The sequence below is a fragment of the Ischnura elegans genome, chromosome 8, assembly GCF_921293095.1.
Source record: "Ischnura elegans chromosome 8, ioIscEleg1.1, whole genome shotgun sequence".
Classification (NCBI taxonomy): Eukaryota; Metazoa; Arthropoda; class Insecta; order Odonata; family Coenagrionidae; genus Ischnura; species Ischnura elegans.
In genome coordinates, this window is record NC_060253.1 from 59,211,369 (window position 1) to 59,231,525 (window position 20,157).

A 20,157-nucleotide genomic window follows, 5' to 3' on the forward strand; every position below is an offset into this window, starting at 1 on the left:
GTGAGTCTCAAAAAGTGCTTATTATCTTCATTAAAATGAAGGTTGGTTCTTCTAGGCCCATCATCATTAATTGTTCTGGATGTGTAATTTTACCCTCAATTTTTTAATGTACTCTTATATTAATATTTCCTTTCCTTTCTTAGGTCTGGGACGTGGATGATGACAGGAAATGGTGTGATGCACAATGGCACTACTGTGATTGATGAATACGGCCAAAACTTAGATCGCTTGCAGGTATGTATGTATTTTGTTTTAAGATTATTGAAAACTCTGTGTGGCAGAAAAGTAGAGATTTTTTTTCTGTGACACTTATTCTATCTACGAAAAATCGTAGGATTTTCCTTCCTCATAGGAAAATCTTTCTTTTTTGTAGAAATATTAAATTATGGTTTCGCTAATAGTAGGACCCGCCCGCCTTTGTGACGGTGCGGGATTCCTCGTCCCTTCCCTTCCTTCCCTATCCCCTCCCAGGAGGCGTCTTCGGGCTCCTATCGCGGCGGCTCCTCCTTCCTTGTTCCTTCCTGTCCTTCCCCTTCTGTGGTGCAGAGGTGATAAGCTTCAAGCTTCAGACCTCGGCCCAGGAGTGTAACCTCGTGAGCCCGCCCTAGGGTTTCGTATCCACTGTGACACTTATTAATGAAAATTGGAGTATGCTTTGTAATAGTTCCCAAGGGTGGCTATATATTGGCATGGGAATTGTGTCTGTCAATAATGAGATTGCTGAAATGCTGTACAGCGGACTCCCGATCATCTGGCTCTGGTTTATCCATGCGTGAGTTTTACACTTCTTCGATGTTTGCTGCAATCTTTAAAAAACATTAATCGGATGCAAAAATAACTGGATATTTGCATGTTAATGCAAGATTACACTGGGCTTATTATTTCCATTAGAATCCTATTCAAAAAAGGGAATTATTATATTTACTTTTTGACAAGGAATGTTTCAAGTTTTCTCGGATGTCTGCTCTTGCATGCAAACAACGATCAGCGGCAGGAAAAAAATTCATGATTAATTTTAGAAAAGTCATCAATGGTTAACCAATTGCAAAATAAGAGGTATGTTGTCTAGGATCTATAATTATGTACTTCTTATAGTAAATTTGCAATTATTACCATAGCCTCACATTCGATTGAATACTGTCCAAAGGAACAGGAGATTTCGTCCCACTCAGACATACCGTATTTGCACGAATCTAAGACGAGGTTTTTTTCCCTTCTTACTCATGCAGAAAAGAGGGTTCGTCTTACAATCGGATGCAAAATTCTCGACGTCAATCGGGTTGCATAATTTACGTTGGAAAAATCATGGTCACCTGAGTTTGCCACCTGATAGCTATACAACGAAAAATCAACGTCAAAATAGCTGAACAGTAATTTAGCATAATTAATTTTGCGTTCAAGTAAAAAAAAACATTTTTCATTTTTGGGCAGCAGGCAAAGATTCGGTGTGTGCTCATCAGTCGCCGTGGCGCGCCGCGCCGGGTTCACTTATGCCTTATTCGCGAGATTGCCTGCTTTACCTTTGGTTCGGCTCCATTCAAGTTATAGCTCGATCAACTCACAAAATGATCGCGTGATTGGTTACAATTTACCTAAATTGTAACGTTAAAGCCTCAATATCGCGGAATAAACTGCTACAAAGTCGTTGCATTTTTCTCAGAGCAACGGTAAAAAGGCAACATGAATTGCCTCTGATTAGAGAGATCGATTCAGTTGTGATTAACCGTGCCTTTCAGAGTAGTACGATGGCAGAGAATATTCATTGCAATGCCGCTTTCAAATGAAAAGTTATACCTCGGAATCCCGATCCATCGTTCCCGCATTGATCATTTCCCGTCGCGTACGCCGAACGCGATAGCATCAGTTCCGAACTTCACCTCGTACGAGTGGTTCCCTACTTTCCAGGGTGGCTTGACTTCAAACTACGGAGTGTTTTCCGTGTGGGTTTAATAAAGTCAGATTTCATTTTCACCAGTTTAATTTTATTCGTCTTCGGACCATGGCCCCTGCAAAGAAATATTCCTGTAAGAAATATTACGCGCTAAAATCTAATCATAATTACGCGCCAAAAAGCCTGAGTTTCCTGGGACAAAGGCAACCTAGCCAAACATTCCCGCATTCATCGCTTATTCGTATCGTTATTAGGAAAACTTTTTTTCCCAAGCGTAGTTCCAAAAAAGGGGGGGTCGTCTTAGAATCGTGTTCGTCTTAGATTCGTGCAAATACGGTATTTATGCCGTGATTAGCCAAGGTCAAACTGGAGAGGAAGGGAGTAGGAGAAGTGTAGGCAGTGGGGGAAGTGGAAGTAGAGATAGCATGGTACAGCATAGCATGAAAAAAGTGTGGTCTGAGAGCCATGGGAAATGCAGATACCACATACTCCCGATTTTCCGGTCTAATGATGGGGAGAGGGAGAGAGGAGAGAGAATAATCAGAAAACACGAATAATCCAAACTTTTACTTTAATTTCTTGTAATTTTTAAAATTTACGCAAATCAAACAATCTATTATTATTTGGGTGCATGCATTGCCTGTTATTTTAGATTGCTATCTGGAATCATAAGGAGCTTTCCTTTCCTGACCGGGATCTTTTTAGTGGCGATAATACGATTGTTCTCATATTTTTAGTGCTCCATGTAATACCTAGTTTCACGCATCCGCGGCTGCGTGATCGCGAATTCAGAAAAGTGATTTGCACGAATACCTCGAAACCACTTCGCGACTTAGGGAACTATAGACATCAGGCACCACGCTGTGTAGTCGCGTCTTGCACAAGTTGCCTGGGATGCAACTGCTGATCCGTGGTCACTGAGCGGGATCGCGCACGTCAATGAAAAGGAGTGCGTAACTCCCGTTAAGGTAACGCGCATGCGATAATGCCATCGCGCAGCAGCAGTTATAGGAATCCAGGACTTATGGCGAATTTTCTTTGCTAGCTAGTGCCTGGCTATGACTCATGCCATCTCTACTTCCACTTCTCTCGCTGCTTTCATTTCTACTATTCCTTCCCTTACAGTCAGACCTTGACTAGTCGTGGCATAAACATTCCTGAGTACGACGAATTCTTCGGTTCCCTTGGGCTGTATTCAACTGCATGCGAGGCCAGGGCATTACTTTTGAGCTTGCTGTATAAAATATACAATTAGAGATCATACATAACATTTTTATTTCTTTACGATTAGTTTACTTTTGAAGAACCTTCTAAAATTAATCAAGAGCTTTTTTCCGGCTGCTGATCGTCATCTACTATGTTGGATCTGATGTCCAAGTAAACTTGAAAAATTCCTTTTTAGCAAGTAAATAAAATAATTCCAGTTTACGAAGAGGATTCTAACGGAAATAATAAGCTCGGTATAACCCGACATTTAAATGCAAATATCTTGGTGCTTTTGTGTCGGATTTTATTTCTTTATAAAGATCGCAGAAAATGTAAAAGTAGTATGAACTCGTGCATGGATAATCCGCAACACGGATAAACCTCAGATGGGTAATCAGGAGTCTGCTGCACTGACAAATTCTCACATTCACTCGCACAGCAATTCAAGGACCAACTTTGTCTCCTTTAGACCCACCAAGAAAAAAAGTGAGTCAGTTTTGATCAGCTCATTGCGTAAACATCTTTCTCTGACTCCATTCAAACTGCAGAGATGGGTTATATGGTATGTGAAATAAGGCAACACATGTTGCTGTTACTATGGTGTTAAATCAGCATCGACTTACATGTATGCATACCAGAAATGAGATTCTCACTTTTTGATGATCTTGGAAGCCAAGATGCTTTTAATGGCTCATTTGTCTCTCATTTTGCTGGGACAACAGAAAGCACAAGGTTGTCAAAATCTTCCGGGAAATAGATATTCTGGTGTTTTGGATTATGGGTTCGTGATCATCTACTGTATTTGTATGTATTTGCTAAGAGTTGACTATCTGCTAATTGATGGCCAACCAATATATTCATTGATGGATGCATTCTTTCTTAAACCATTTTAGGTTGGCGATAGAGTTGGTGTCATGAGAAGGGATACTGGCACTTTGCATTTTTTTGTTAATGGTATTGATCAAGGACCAGCTGCATCAAATATCCCTGAGGCAACATATGGAGTTATTGATTTATATGGCCAGGCAGCACAGGCAACTATCATTGACCCCTCCTCTCCATTTTCATCATCGGCTGCTGTACATAGCATATTGTACTCAGCTGGACAGCTACCTGCTTCTTCAGTTACTCAATATGGTCAGTCAGGCAACTTAACCGGTGTTTATCAGCATGGTCTACATTCCCCAGCTGATACTGTGAGATCAGGATTCTCTAATGCAGCTCTCTACAGGTATTTTCAATTTTTATGTAGTTATTCTTCTAAAGTATTTCACCATTGATTGCCGTAATTTGCAGATAATTTGGATATAAAGGTACCACTTTCTAATTTAACTGTTGACCATTCAAATCAGTGATAGAATAGGATTGAAATCCATGTTTTATCACATCTGAGTGGTGATTTTGCTAGCTGAAATACCTGTAATATCATTGTCAGTCAAAGCCAAAACTCCATATTTTTTGCTTCACCTTAAGCTTCTTAGCAAGGAGGGTTTTCTCCTCAAAAACATCTTATAAATTTATTTGACTGGTTTCTGTTGTCTTGAACCTAACTTTCAAGCAATCCTTTTTTCTGCAAATTGGTCTCGGTATATTTATTTTGAGATGAATACTTACAGCAATTGTCATCAAAAGACCCTAAGGGAGAAACGTTTGTTTAACTGAGTTGGAATGATCCAGCTGATCTAGTTAGATCAGACTTTATTAAGACTCTGATCAAATTTATTTCAGACTTTATTTAATTCCTGATAAGACCTGATCAAGTTAGATCAGATGTCTCTGTTTGGCCTGTTTTGGATTCATGGCTTCTGTTTGTGAGCATTGGATTTTGTAAAGCGGAGGTGGAAGCTCTCCCAGAGATTGACTACATAATTCATAAATCAATTCAATGACATTTCCCCAATCAAAGTTGTTTTCCTTTACATTACCATTGAGGCCTTAATGTGATTAATTAATATTTGTCTTTTCAAAAAGTAAAAGTTTGTAGATTGTAGTATGTACTGCATTTAAAGGCTGCTATACACGGCGAATGATTTCATTCGTATGATCATTCAGCGTGATCATGCGCATGATCATTCACCATGCATGACGGAACAATTCGCGAATGAACCTTCATGCGCCTGATCATTCAGTGAAAATTAGAACATGTTCTATTTTGCTTGCATGATCCTGTGAATGATCACGTGATCATTCAGCATGATCATTCGCCATGTATAGCGGCCTTAAGAAAATCATCTTCTATGGTAAGGTTATGTTAAGCATTAGCACATTCAATGCAGGCCTGATTTTCATGAAAGTCGTCAGAATCGGCTGATAAAATAAGAAAGTAAAATAGAGGGAGGTTTCCGCGCCATAACTTCCATTCAAATACTGCTTTTTACAAACAGCGCACACTGTTCAAAAGAGGAGCTTGCTGAAGGCCATACACATGATCGGAAAACTCGGAAGTGGATTTAAGTCACGTGCAGAGGCAGAGATAGGGCTCCCAGCCTGACTGGTAGAGCACGTCAATTGACATGCTCCGCACTGAATTTGTTAATGCCAGGTTGAACTTAATTGTTCTTTCCTCTTTGCAGTGATTTACGATTTCATCATGTGCATGGAAAAAATGCCAGAGTTTCAAACAATGGACTTACTGCCTCTCGGCCAAGAGCTTTTGGGGAGTTCAATGATGCCATAGTTATAAGCAACAGAGCATTGAGAGAAGGCGAAATGTTTGAAGTAGTAATTGAGAAAATGGTGGATCGGTGGTCAGGCTCAATAGAAGCTGGTAAGGTTCTAATTTCCATTATTTTTTTCAGGGTACTAATTATCCATAAAGCATCCATTTGACTGTATCATCAGGGTTACTGTTACCCCTGTCATTTATTTTCCTTATGTTCATGTGAAATCAAATTCAATCAGATGTCATAAACATACGCTCATTGAACAACGAGTTTAATTGAGGATTTCAAGGGGAAATTAGGAGTTATTGGTTTTTTTGCTTGAATTGGGGTGAAATATAGCAATTAATAATTTTCAATTTAGTTTTCATGACAATATGATGAAATGATGTTGATCACAGTAAAAGTGATGCTATCTTAGTGGCAGATAATTTTTTAATCATATTTTTCATAATGGTAAAAGTAAAATAATAATTTTGTAAATACTTTCAGCTGAGTTATTGAAATATTTTAACCTTCTCAATATCATTTGGCGCGATAATTACTATTTATTGGTGAAAAATGTCGAAAAAAATCTGTGAAGCTAACTTGAGTTCACCTATGGGCTAAATAACTTTCTACTTATCTACTCTCCCAGTTTATCTATTGTTTGTTTTATGACGAGAAGTCTCATATAATTGACAGTATATTTTAAAAAGTAAAGAAATGAACGTATGAATTTAAGGATAGAAGAATACTACATTATATTAGCAAAGGTATCTTCCATCATTATCGTATTTATTTGAATATAGTCCCCCCTTTTATTCCAAAAATACCCATTGTAAAAGTAAAGAGGGGGCTTTATTCAAGCGCATTATTTAAATTTTTCTGGAAACTGATGCCTATGAATTAGGGGTGGGGACTATAAACGGAGAAATATGGTATTTATTTTAATTCAAATATAGCAAGTACTGTTAAAATTTGACTTTAGGATTTATTAATTATCATAGAAGGGCAATAAATTAAGCAGCTCACCAGATGAATGGCACTCATTCTGCATTAGTATTTTTATATCATCGCTATATTAGTGCAACCCCATCATTAAGGGTTTTACAACTTCCTATCTTAATGTCCACTGAAACCTTATCATATTCAACTTGATTGCAATTAGTGGTGAATACTTTTCATTTATGCCTGAAATAATTTACTCAAGTTGTTTATTTGGCCTACAATTAAGGAGGTTTTTCCTTTTTATCATTGTGCTATCCATTACATTTGGCATATTACTCAAGGACCCTGTCCCACATTTTATGTAATTTTTTCTCTTTTATTTTGACTTAGTACAGTGTCTCTTATTTATTCTCAATGTCAACTCCATTTGCAGGACATATTTGGGCTCCAGTATATTTCATTCACTAATTTTTTTATGGAAGAGGCGTGTTCATTAGTGTTTTAGCAAATTTGGGATAATGTCCCTCCCGGTATCACCTATAAATTTTTATGGAATCTTTAACAATTGGCTTGAGTTGCATGTCTTGGAACAATTGTTAAGGTGAAGTTGAGTGAAAAATTTTGAATCTTTTCTTTATACAAAATTCTCTCTGGAGCCACATTTTTCCTTTATTCGGCTATTTCTTTTAAGAGTTAGTGCTCTATTAAAAAGCCCTTTCTAGCACTCTTTAGAATCCTATTCTATTTTAGGCCTATCACCAAAATTTATCAAGTTTATTAGATCCATTAGAAATTTTTTATAATAGTTTGATAAATAATGAAATCCCATTATTCATAATATGAGTATTTTTTTTTTGACATAAGTTTTTTTGCAAACATTATGGGAAATTTTCTATCGTTTTATCATTTTACAGCCATTTTTTCTGTATTATGCACACATTCCTTGAGACAACAGTATTAACATACTAGAGTAATTACCCAAGTTCATATTGCTGCAATTAAGAGCTAAGGTTTGACTAACTTCTTCGTAGATTTCTTACGTCGGCAGGTTCCTGTGTGATTCAGTGTGGCAGATCTGGACGTGTTTTTCACTTAATTTTGCATTCAATTTGGCATAGGTAGGAATGCTCCAATCTCGTTAAAATATAGCATAAGAATCTATTAGAGGCATTTAAACAAAATTTATGGGTGAGAGCTGAAAGGTTTTATGTTGAAAAATAAGGAACAGCCTTTTGTGCAGTAATCATTTTCAGTAAATATTATTTTTCTCGCATATTTATCTTTAGGGGTGACTGCAATTAAGCCTGATAATCTAGACTTCCCATGTACCATGACAGATATTGACCATGATACTTGGATGTTGAGTGGGTCTTCTGTTATGCAGGTGAGTTGTTTTTTTTATAGACGATCAACCATTCCTTTATTTTTTTATAGCTTGCATTAGTTCTGTGAGCCACTAAAATTCATTCCAACTATCTTTATAGATGTTTGAATTTGTTTTATGGTAAAAATAATTTTCCATACATTTTTTTAATTTTTAAGTGTTACAAATCCCAAATCTTAGAATCATTTTCATCACATGCATACCCTTAAAATTTGCTTCAAGTTGTTGCTGGAATGAATAGATAGTTGGTCTGTTATTGGCTATGACTACTGAAAATTTCATTCAATGAATGAAATCTTGAATTTTTAATGTGCTTTTGGAATATATTAGTCTATTAGTGTCCAACTTGATCAGTGCTTCACTGTTTTGAAGTTTCTAACATGTTTCCTTGGTGTAATAGTTTAGTTAAGTATATTTTATTGGTTAAATAATGGACTCTCAGAGCTCAAAGGAGTCATATTTCATTTGATCTATTTTTTTGTAATTTTTTATCATTTATCATATCAAGGCTGTACTTGAGGATGATTAAGGGCAAGGAATTTAGATAGTTAGGATTATTGTTCGTTGTGTATGAGTATGTGTTAAAACCTGGATTGGCTGTATCATTAATACTATGGATTTTATGCATAAAGTCGTTTAAATTTAAGCCAATAGAGCCCTGAAAAGTAGCTTTGATATACTCCAGCTTCACTTCTAGTAAAATCAAATGTCATTTGCAGAGTATGAGAATATTTGGCTTCATTGCCGGTATATCTACCAAGGTTGGCCACAGTGTGTCAACTTGGCTACATGCAGTTTCTGTACTAGTATTTGGGAATTCTGTGAGATTGAGTGTTGTGAAGTATTTACGCACCGTCATCTTTTACTCTCTTGCCTTTAAATAACTCGGAAAATTAACTATGAATTCTGCGTAATAATATTTTTTCCACAATGAGCAGTTTTTACTACAAAGATTTGATGTAATGTGATTACACCAGAAAATATATGTACTTGCATTTAAAATATCATGTACAAAGTTATCAACTATCTAGGATTACATAAATCTGCTCCTAATAGCACTATTGGCAGTCTACGAATAAATCCTTGAGATCTCTTGATAATCAGATAGAGGACACTGAAGCATGGTTTATAGTGCACACATGCAATAATTTCTTATCTTCATTTCAATGGAGATTCATATTTCAAAAATTAATGGGGCGAAAAAAATAATGCAGAACTCATTGTCATCGGAAAGTGGTGATCACAGAAACTACTTAAAAAATCTGTCTACATGAAGTTTGCTCCCATATGGTTCCTGCAACCCATTATGGCAATGTGCATAAGACCCAACCACAAACTCTTCCCCCAGTTTTTTAAAATTTTGTCTTCACTCAGATTGTAGCTGGATAAGTGGTCAGTGTTGTTGACATATGTGTGAATGTAGCCATCATGCTTGACATTGATACAATGTAAGCATACAATTGTTCTGGTGAAGTGGGTAAAGCATCTTTAAGAACTAAATTGGTAGTTTGTGTGACACAACAGCAGAAAAATAGAATTATTGAGATGAAATGTTACACTGCTACCTTCTTATAAAAACTTGTTTATACCCTTGGGTATGTAATGCGATAAGTGCAGACCACATCTCAACTGCAGTAACTATCAAAAGGAGTTGCCAATCATTTTTTTCTGTTGTCGGTGGAGAACTATACTTGAAGAAATATTATTTTGTTGTTTTAGTGTTATCAGATTGTTATTTTTGTTTTGAATGACAGAGTGATCATGGGTTTAACCTCATTAATATGAAATGATGTAAACAGCTTGTATCCATTAGTTGTTGTTATTGAGTTATTTTTAAAGTTAAATTTAATTGAAATCCAAAATTCATGTATTTAATGTTAATGTTTTCAGCTATCCCCATCTATGATGAGTTTGATCGGATACTAAGAAATTTCCTCTGCTCTCAGGCTCTACTTTTTGTGGAAAGACAATTTTTTGCGATTGAAAGCTCTCCTTCTCTTGAACCTAAGTCTTATTATACAGTAAGAATTTGTAAATCATTAGTGTGAATGAGTAATTTGACTCATCAATGTAAATTGATATATCTTCGCCAGTAATGTGTATCATGTCTATCTATCAAATAATATTTCATAATATGGATACATGCCATAATTTATGCTCTGATATTTCTTATGATTGTTTTGATTTCTGTTTTTATTTGAATACATTGGTGCATTTACGCCTTAGGGTAACTACTAAAGTGTGAATGATCACTTCTTAATTAATGAAATTCAATCCATGATATAGATATTATTAACATTTATTATAACATAGTGTTATTATTATCAGTAAATTTACCATCTTCATTAAAACCAAAATTTATTGTATGAAATGCATGTGTAATTGATCTATGTACAAATGAAAAATATGTAGGATGGTGTGACAGTTCGGAATGGCTACCGCTGTGACCTGGATTCCTTGGAGGTTGGCAGTCGGATAGGGATGATGAGGCATGTTGATGGATCCCTCCATTACTATGTTAATGGAGAGGACCAAGGAATGGCCTGTGAAAGCATACCCCCACGTAAGTGATTTAACTGCAAGGGTAGTTGTGGCTTTATCAGTTATATGCTGTTTGAAGATTCATTATACAGTGCTTATGGCTATCTTTTATGATACTCTACAATATGTGCGTGTAAAACAGTGGCTCCTCCTTATTGTAGGTTGCAAATGTTTTTTTGATACAGTTTTAATTTGGAAAGAACATGCTTTATGAGCTCAATGGTTAGTATTCTCAGGTGATATTGTATTTAGGGTAACAAGAAGAAAATTCTAGCTCTCATTTTCCTTGTAAAATGAAAGATTATCTTACATACTTCGCCCATGTTAATGAAATTTTGTTTTAACAATTTTTGTTTCTTAATTTGATTTTTGAAGTGTCACAATTTTTACTGGGAGATAAAGTCAACTTGATCCATGGCATTGATAGGCAGCTTCTGATAGATATGTGGTGATAACTTTTTTATTAATGAATGTAACATTGGTTAACTAGTGACCTGTAGATACTTCTCAAAGGGTATGGTGGCTACGTTCCTCTTATATTACGTCATCATTATCATTATGTCTCACAGAGAATGATCACAAAAAGTATAAAACAATCCATTCTTACAATGGAAAATACATTGCGTCAGCTGTTGTGCTTACTATCGTAGTATTTATCAGATTATGAAATTCATTGGCATATTAAGTTACGTTGTCGTTGAATTCATCTGCATGGAGTTTTGGCTATTATTGAGCCTAAAATCATATGTTATATCACAATTTAATATAGATTTTTACTGTTAAATATTGTTCTTGTTAGAAAATGTATACTTTGAAACATTTTATTTCTGGGATTAGGTATAGATTTAATTTGCATGTTCATGTGCCAGATAGCAATCATCTGTAATGGTAGTAATCAGTAAATTTTTCTTGTAATAGTTCACTAACACATTCTTGAGTAATGTATTTTATTAAATGGATCAGTGTCATGACATCTGAGGAGGATTTTTTGTGGTTAACAGACTGGTTTGTTATTGATAATAGGTAAGCTTTTCAATTATAATTTATCAATTTTAATAATCCTTGAAGCTATATTTAAAGTATGTAGCTACTGTTTTTAATAAGTTGTCCCCTGGAAGTGACTTCCGACATAACATACCAAGATTTTCCTGCTTTATGCAAGATACTTGCTGGTCATTTACATTTTTAACTCATGTGGGAGGTGTGGGTACATTGTCTTGGATATTTAAAAAAATGTGTTTTAGGCCTAGAAGAATAATTTAAAATAAGCAGGGTAAATATGGTGAACCGGCCCCAAGAGGTATTTCAAAGATTCTTGATCCGACAGTAGGTCTTGGTGAACTATTGAGGCATGCAAAATATTTAGCCCATATTTACTAAAATTATGAAGTCATGCATGAAAACATGATTCTCAAGATATATTTATAGAAAGCAAAGAAAAAAATATTTCTTTGAGTGAGAGCTGAGGCACACCAATAAAAATATTTTGAGATTATGCACATTAATAATGGGAGAAAAAATTTCAAATAAATTTAATTAGTGGAGCATACTAGTTTTAGAACAATTGTAAAGTACAGCAGACTCCCGATCATCTGGCTGTGGTTTATCCGGGTTGCGGATTATCTGTGCATGATTTTCAATCTCGCTCAATTTTTTCTGCGATCTTTAAAAAATAAATCGGAGGCAAAATCATCGGAAATATGACATTAATGCTAGGATACACTGGGCTTATTATTTCTGTTAGAATCCGCTTGGTAAAATGGTAGGGATCACGCACTAGCTGCATTCACGGGAGCACCGTGTTCTTTTTTTCCAAGCCTCGCAGTGCACGACCACTCTCCTTGATCACGGATACACGTTCGTGCAGTAGTTGCAACCCGGGCAACTTGTGCGAGACGAGATTACTTGGCGTGGTGCCTGACAGTATAGTTTCCGACGTCAAGCAGTGGTTTTGAAGCATTCACACAAACCACTTCTGTATCCGTGATCAAACAACCACGAATGTGTGGTTTTCAAAATCAGACCTAAAGGCCTGTTTACACAGTACATTAACACGTACGGGTTAATGTCTAAATGTATGAATGCGAGAATGAACGCCAAAATGCACCGTGTAACCACCCAACTTGTGCGAATGCATGCACAGAAGAACCTGTTCTAATTTGGTTCATGCATTCGTACATGTTCCGTTCCGGTCCACAAAAATCATTCACGCAAACGTACATTAACTCGTACGTGTTAATGTATCGTCTAAACAGGCCTTTACATGGAGCATTAATAATACAAATACAACCATGTTATCGCCACTAAAAAGATCGCGAACTGACATAGAAAGCTCTCAATGAGTCCGGGAAACACTCTTAAAGTACATTAACTCGTACGTGTTAATGTATCGTCTAAACAGGCCTTTACATGGAGCATTAATAATACAAATACAACCATGTTATCGCCACTAAAAAGATCGCGAACTGACATAGAAAGCTCTCAATGAGTCCGGGAAACACTCTTAAAATACAGAATAACTGCGTAAATAATAGTACATCGTTTTCTTTACGTAAATTATGAAAATTACAAGACATTTAAGTGAAAGCTTGGATTATCCGTGTTTTTCGATTATTCGTGCTGTCTCTCCCCATCATTGGCCTGGATAATCGGGAGTGTACTGTAAATACAATATTGCATTTTGCAAAAAATGGAGTTGCCAAGCAATGCGCTTTATGAGCCACTTACAGTTGCTAGACATATTGCTCCCCACGCCATCGCTGAAAACTCTGCTGTAGAATATTTCAATATGCCTAAGTTTTTGTTTTTTAGTTACCAAAAGTGTTTCTGATAGCGTGCTTTAGGATTTGCCCAGTGAAGTTTGAATAAAAGAATTTTTTGGGGAGGAAAAGGAGTATACAACTAATTAATAATAGCATGACCAAAATATTTTGAATGTGAGCCAAATATTTAGCATGTTCCAATGGCTTGCTAAGACATTGCGTTGGGCTAAGAATCTTTGAAATATCTCTCTGAGGCTGATTCATCATATTATCCATAAATGGCCTTGAATAGTTCCTTTATTCTGAAGTTATTTGTTATTATTTGCGTAACTTAGTTAGAAATAAGTTTTAAATTGAGTAGAAAGTGTGGTATTGATTTTGCAAATGTTCAAAAATCACAAAATTCATGACTTCATAATATATGCTGCTATAAGAAGTGCTGTCTTCAAATAGAAATAGATTTGGTAATTTAGACTGCCAAAGTATTTTTATTAATGCTGCTGTAAATTTTATATGTATTTTTGGAGAATTTATTTATGAAACTTTGAATTTAACTGTAGATTTGAAATCCTTCAGAGAAGCCTGTTATAAGCTTACAAAATTTGGTTATCTGTTCATGTTTATGAATTGCTTTATTTAGCCGCTTTTGTAATAACCATTAATTTTCCAGTATTTAAAATAATTTCATAAGGTATCTGATTATTGGTGCAAGTGTAATTTACAGTGTTGCTCATTTCATTCTTCCTTTGAACAGACATTTATGCTGTCATCGATCTCTATGGACAATGTGCTCAAGTATCAATCATAAATTATCAACATGGCCAAGAAAATAGTGTAGCCAGCTCTCACCCTATGGCAAGTTCTCATCTAAGTTTACCACTCATTACAGAAATTACTCACAGGTAAGTTAGATAGCATTAGCATCTTCTACTGATGCAAATTTCGTCACACCTGCCTTATTTCTTTCTCCAAAATTTTTTTGTGGATTAGGTTCAGCAGTTGCCATGGAAAAAATATTGCTTTAAGGGATGAAAACACAACTGCGACTCGTGTTAGGAGCTTTAATAATGGACTAGTTTTTTCTGCTACTCCATTAGAACCTGAGGAACTCTTCGAGGTAACTTATTTTCTCTTTTGATTTTACCTTTTTTAGATTATCAGTCAATGGTAATTAACTCTGTTGTATGTCAAGCGTACAGCCAAGCTTCCAGTGAGGAAATGGAATATGTAAATTCTGTAAATATATTATTTCTTTTTTATGAATAACTGTTAACATGCATTGGTTTTAGCTGGGATTCTTCCCATGTTTATACCATTAAAAATAAAACTAGTCAGGTGGTTTTTCAAGATGGTTGAATTCAAAGCTGATACTTAGGAATACATATGTCCTTCTATTATAAACCAAAGTAATATTTTAACCTCTAATATAGTTAATAAGTGAAGTAATTAGGGAGAACTATAATTAATATATACTGTTAGTTTGGTGAGTGTTATGTAACTCTTCCAATTTTTTTATTTGAACAGATCCAAATAAAAGAAGTTGCTAGTCAGTGGTCGGGGTCATTGCAAATTGGTGTTGTATCTTTTGTGGCATATACCAACTCCTCAGAGCCAGTTGTCCCAAATAATTTGCCTGCAAGCATCAGTGGACTCAGTGCAGAAACATGGTACATTCAAGGTAAGTTTTTTGCGGACGAACGAGAATCTGAAGCTAGGGAAATTCCTGACCTCTTTGGCTATTTCATAACTTGAGATAGGAGACTTCTTTCATAAAAATAATAATTCAAGAAATATCCATATTTGCTCTTGCTACTTTGACTTGAACTTAAGTGCAGATTCGTCTCTCAAAGTAAATGCCTAAATTCTTAGTTTTAACGTCCAAATGCTAAGCAAAGTAGTGGTATGCAGTGAACTTGTGCAATTTTTAAAATTTGAAAATTCAGTGACATGTTCTGCATGTTTTCCATCCCTCATAAGACATTTTATGTCTTATAAATGGAAACGCAACTGGATGGTGATTGTCACTTAATCATTTCACTTAATAATATCTCTGAGGTAAAGTGACCATCCGTGATCATGAAATTTTTGGTTCCAAGCCTGCTATCAATACACTTGAATAACATAACATATAGCTTGGCCAATCCACGTAAGCTTCTGATCCCTCAATTCTTGAGTTGTGACCTTGACTCATAGGCCATGTAAGAAATATGTTGGCAAGCTTTACTCTGTAAATTTCTTCTTTTATGCTGGAGTGAGCGTGCACATTCATTTTTGCAATAGGGTGGTTTCCTATTATTATTTTATTGCCTAAATCGAAAGATTATTACACCTGGAGCACGTTTTTCACGCATTTAGATTTTTAAATGACGATATCTATTTTTCGTGATTAAATGAAAAGTGAAAATTTTCAAGCGCGCGAAAATGCGACGCGTAAGTATGAATGCCGGGAAATCTCTCCGTGAGACTTATTTCTGGTTCCCGCTGCCCCCCTGTGAGGTGACCTTGAGGCGAGGCTTAGCGCTGATACGACGCAGGCTGCTAGCGGGTAGCTGAGTACCCTGCTGGCTGGTAGCGCTTGTCTTAAATAAGGATTATTAATACCTTATCAAATGAAGAAAACTTTCCGACCTTAGCCAGTTTTAATAAGTGATTATTAAGACATGTTTCCCTGAGCTCTACGCCTCATGCATGCATTGCTAACCTCAGACGATGTATAACTCCTATCTTCTCGTATAGAAACTAGGTCCCTGTGACGTCACGTGGAGTGGCATTGCATGGGTGCCAGTCTGGCCCTTTTCAAATGAGGATAAAAATGGACCATTGCCATTCGTCTAAACGGCTATTTCTAAAACGAAATAATTTGTATATTATGAATACACTAATGGTGGGTAACGAATCGCAATCAATGCTTTTCGTTTTCTTTGATGAAGGAAACTACCATATTGCAATATTGAATCTACTTATACAAGTTTCTTTTCCAAACAGGGTCAGAAGTCAAGCATAATGGATCAACCTTGCACTACAATTTCTGCCCTGACCTTGATTGGGTTGCTCCTGGCGACAGAGTTGGTCTGAAATGCTGTGCTGATAAGTCACTGAGGTTCTTTTTGAATAGTGAAGATCTTGGTGTAGCAGCCACAAACATTAATAAGGTATCTACTAATGACAAATTATTATACCCAATGCTATGTAATAGTTTCCCAACATTCCTTATTCCTCATTCATGATTAATTCATCGCTCATTCAGAGGTACCTGCCTGTGGCTTTAAGTGCTTTTATCCAAGAGAAGTGCATCTGTGGTTTCATGTTTCATGATGGCTCGATCACTCTTTATTTGCCTTCACGAGAGCTTATGTTTATTGTTTCTGAGTGTTGCAGATAGTGCGACTGCGCCACTTGCTCACATAACAGTGTACTGCTACTGCTGCCTCTTAAGCAACGTTGCGCAGTGTGATTGTTTGGTTCAGTGTCTGGAGTACGATTTCTGCCATTGCCCAGGGATTTGATACATCTTGCAAAGCTGGAATGATCGTAGACCTGTGATCGTGTTGCTACACATGGTGCATCACGTAGCCACAGATGGGTGGATTTTGGAAACAATCTTCAAAAATCGTTTTACAGGCATCCCCCTAGTTACGTATGTCTCGACTTACGTAAATCCGTACTTTCGTAAGTGATAACCGTATTTCAAGTGATTACGTTAATTTTCGAATATGAGCGCGAAGAAGTAGATATTCGCTCGTAAAACCTATTGTAGAAAAAATATTGAATAGTTATCGAGTTTTTTACGTGCTAAACAAAACAAAGTGACCCATTTTTGTCATTCCTCGAAGGAATTTTCATTAATTTCTGTAGAAAAATCGCTTATAAATCCCAAGTCGGCAATCAACGTGAAAATTTGCAGTTCTAGCGATGGAAGTGGTTGCGTTCACTCCTGTAAGATACAGCATGCACACCCGAACTCCGACTTTCAACTATTTAAAAATTGTATCCTTAAGTTTGGACATTTCCATCTGTGGAATTAAAAGAAAATGAAGTTCGAGCAGAAATCTTTACTGCGGAAAAGAATTGGTTAGTACCCACGTAAGGGCATTGAAATTTTGTGTGTTAGCAATGAACACTGCAAAAAAGTGAAGAAAAAGTTGACACACGATATTAATTGTGTACTTGTTTACATGTTTCTGGCGACTGGGTTACCGTGTTGTATTTTGCAAAGATTTTATTAAGCTGCATTTTCTCGTTCTCTCATATTGTGTGCAAATGTAAATGAATACTGCGTCATTGAAAGCTTTTCCCCACTAACTTTGTTGCACGTTAATGACTGAGTTGGCTGAATAAAAGCTCACTTTTAATTAGCTTCGTGCATTGGAAATACTCTTCGATGTTTCCAGCGAAGTAAATATTCAAATGATGATATTTTCACGTTATTTTATTGAGATATGATAGAATGAAAGTATGCTTGCGTGCGTGAAAGATTGAGTGTATGTGCGTGTGAATGTATCTAAGAATATAGTGATTTACTGGTATTTTTTGAGTGTGATTTGCTCGTAATCCTCAACACCCCTCTTACGTGTATTAACTGTGACAGTGAAACCACCAGATTCATCAATCAACGTAATATATAAGAGGCATAAAATATAATGATTAAAGGTAGGTAGACAATGCATTCTATGGGCTCTTAGATCGCAGTATAACATAATGAATCAATTTAAGTATTCAGTTTAGTAATGTAGCGTTGAGATACCGTACTTTCCCGAATCCACGCGATCAGACAACGCGGGGAATAATATCACACATTTTGATTGACAATGCTCGAGATGCAACTCTCAGAATATATTAATGTTTATTGATTTTGTATCTAATAACGTAAGAATACGCGGAAGAGTTCATGAATATCGCAGTGAATTGAATGAAACTTCACCGAGAATTTACCGCGCATTTCTCCGCTGAGAATTTTACCGCACCGATCGAAATCTCTGAAGCACTAACGCAAATGTTCGACTTACGTAAATTTCGACTTATGCAGAGTCTGCCGGAACGCATCTCTTACGTAACTCGGGGGATACCTGTACAATATTTCTTTACCAAAAATATGCACAAATATGCAAAGTTAGGCAAAGGCAATCTTATTCATCTGTGAAACAGCAGTGATACAATAGAAAAGTGGTGAGTAAATTTGAAATAGGGAATTGAGGGGCTACATCCTTCACCTTCGCATATAATGAGCACCTGTGATAGGTAGTATATTTCCAGGCTTTATGAGCACTTGTTAAAACAAGCTACTACTGTACCATTGTTCTGTCCTCCCTACAACTATCTAAGACAATGGAAGAATTTTTCTCCAAACTCCACCCAGTAAATTTTAGTCTTACGTAAGACATCAGATATTTTTCTATACTCTCCATTGAATGCAGTGCATTATTAGTAAAATGCATTATTTGTTTATACAAAGTTAATCTTGTGTGACATTAAAAAAAGAGTCCTGAAAAGTAACAATAACTGTAACTAGATACTTTTGAAATTGTGACTGGTTCATGTAACTCATTAAATTTTTTAAAAAATTATCTATAATTGAACTCGGTAACACTTTTTTATACTTTACCCATCTCTTGATTTATGTTACCATTCTAAGTGTTACATCATTGTCATTTCTTACTACAGCCAATCTATGCAGTGATAGATCTTTATGGAAGCACAGAATCTGTGAGCATAACCAGCTCCGTGAGACCTCATCACACTCATCACCCTCACCACATGCTACCCCATCCATTGGGGGTCCATAATGGATTGGTTCGCCAGCATCCTCTGCCAGGTGCTCTTCAAGGCATCCATCAACAAGGAGGTCCAGTCTCTCATTCATCATTTCCATTCGCTTCTGTTTCACCATCAACACTACCCTCTGGAAGGGATGATGATGATGATGAGGAAGAAGAAGCAGTGGGAGTCCCACCGGATCCTACCTCCATACCATGTCCCGTACCTCAACCTGGTAAGGATATTTTATGCTCTACTCCTTGCCTTTATATCAGTCGTGATTGCAAAATCCCACATTGCATTGGAATATCTCCGAAATGTCTGAGGCAGATGTAATTTATTCTTTGATTTCATGGATTTTTCTGAAATTATCTGTTGAAGTCCATTATATTGGCCTTGTATAAATCACTAAAAATCACTTGTTTCAATTTGGTCATGGCAAAGTTGATTTTTGATTAAATTGTGGTTTTTTTATCCTTAACAGTGCATTTAATTTTTTTTCATATGTTGGTTCCACAATTCTAATTGTAAATATGCATTTTTAAAACATTTTGTAAATGTGTATTACGTAAATAGTTGTGGATATAATGTAATATTGGAAATCCACACTGGGCAATCAAGAAGATGCTTTGGTGGTAGTATTTGATAGATCATAATATGGGACTTAAGTAAATGCTTAAAGTTCAGAATTAGGAGTGTAAGAAAGCAGATTGGAATGCATTTCCAAGAATATCAATAAAACTTAGCTGCAGTGCCAGATACCTCAGAATTATTCCCTTCATATCTTATATTGACCAAGAAAAAGCAATCTCTCTACTTCACTTCCACTGTTTTCAATATAGCTCACATGTATTACAGGCTTTAATTATAAAACCAGGACACATGTCCTTTGGGATCACTAAAGCTTTAAAACAGGCATTGAGAAAAATTCAATAAAATACCTCGTGTATGGCAGAAATTATATGCAAAGCAGCTTACCTAGCTTGCTCGTAATCCACGCCACTGGATGTATCACATCTCTAGAATACA

The 20,157-nt window shown here is 36.1% G+C and overlaps 1 protein-coding gene across 2 annotated transcripts in view; it reads left to right on the forward strand.

Annotated features, from left to right (window-relative positions):
• Positions 1 to 20,157, forward strand: part of LOC124163443 (neuralized-like protein 4) — a 55,283-nt gene that overhangs the window by 19,511 nt on the left and 15,615 nt on the right. For both annotated transcript variants that reach the window (XM_046540359.1, XM_046540360.1), the window contains exons 11-20: positions 144 to 234; positions 3,991 to 4,328; positions 5,671 to 5,864; positions 7,974 to 8,071; positions 10,484 to 10,634; positions 14,129 to 14,276; positions 14,365 to 14,491; positions 14,899 to 15,052; positions 16,360 to 16,526; positions 19,036 to 19,363. In XM_046540359.1, coding sequence (XP_046396315.1) covers positions 144 to 234; positions 3,991 to 4,328; positions 5,671 to 5,864; positions 7,974 to 8,071; positions 10,484 to 10,634; positions 14,129 to 14,276; positions 14,365 to 14,491; positions 14,899 to 15,052; positions 16,360 to 16,526; positions 19,036 to 19,363 — 1,796 coding nt within the window. The remainder of the gene's footprint in view (positions 1 to 143; positions 235 to 3,990; positions 4,329 to 5,670; positions 5,865 to 7,973; positions 8,072 to 10,483; positions 10,635 to 14,128; positions 14,277 to 14,364; positions 14,492 to 14,898; positions 15,053 to 16,359; positions 16,527 to 19,035; positions 19,364 to 20,157) is intronic.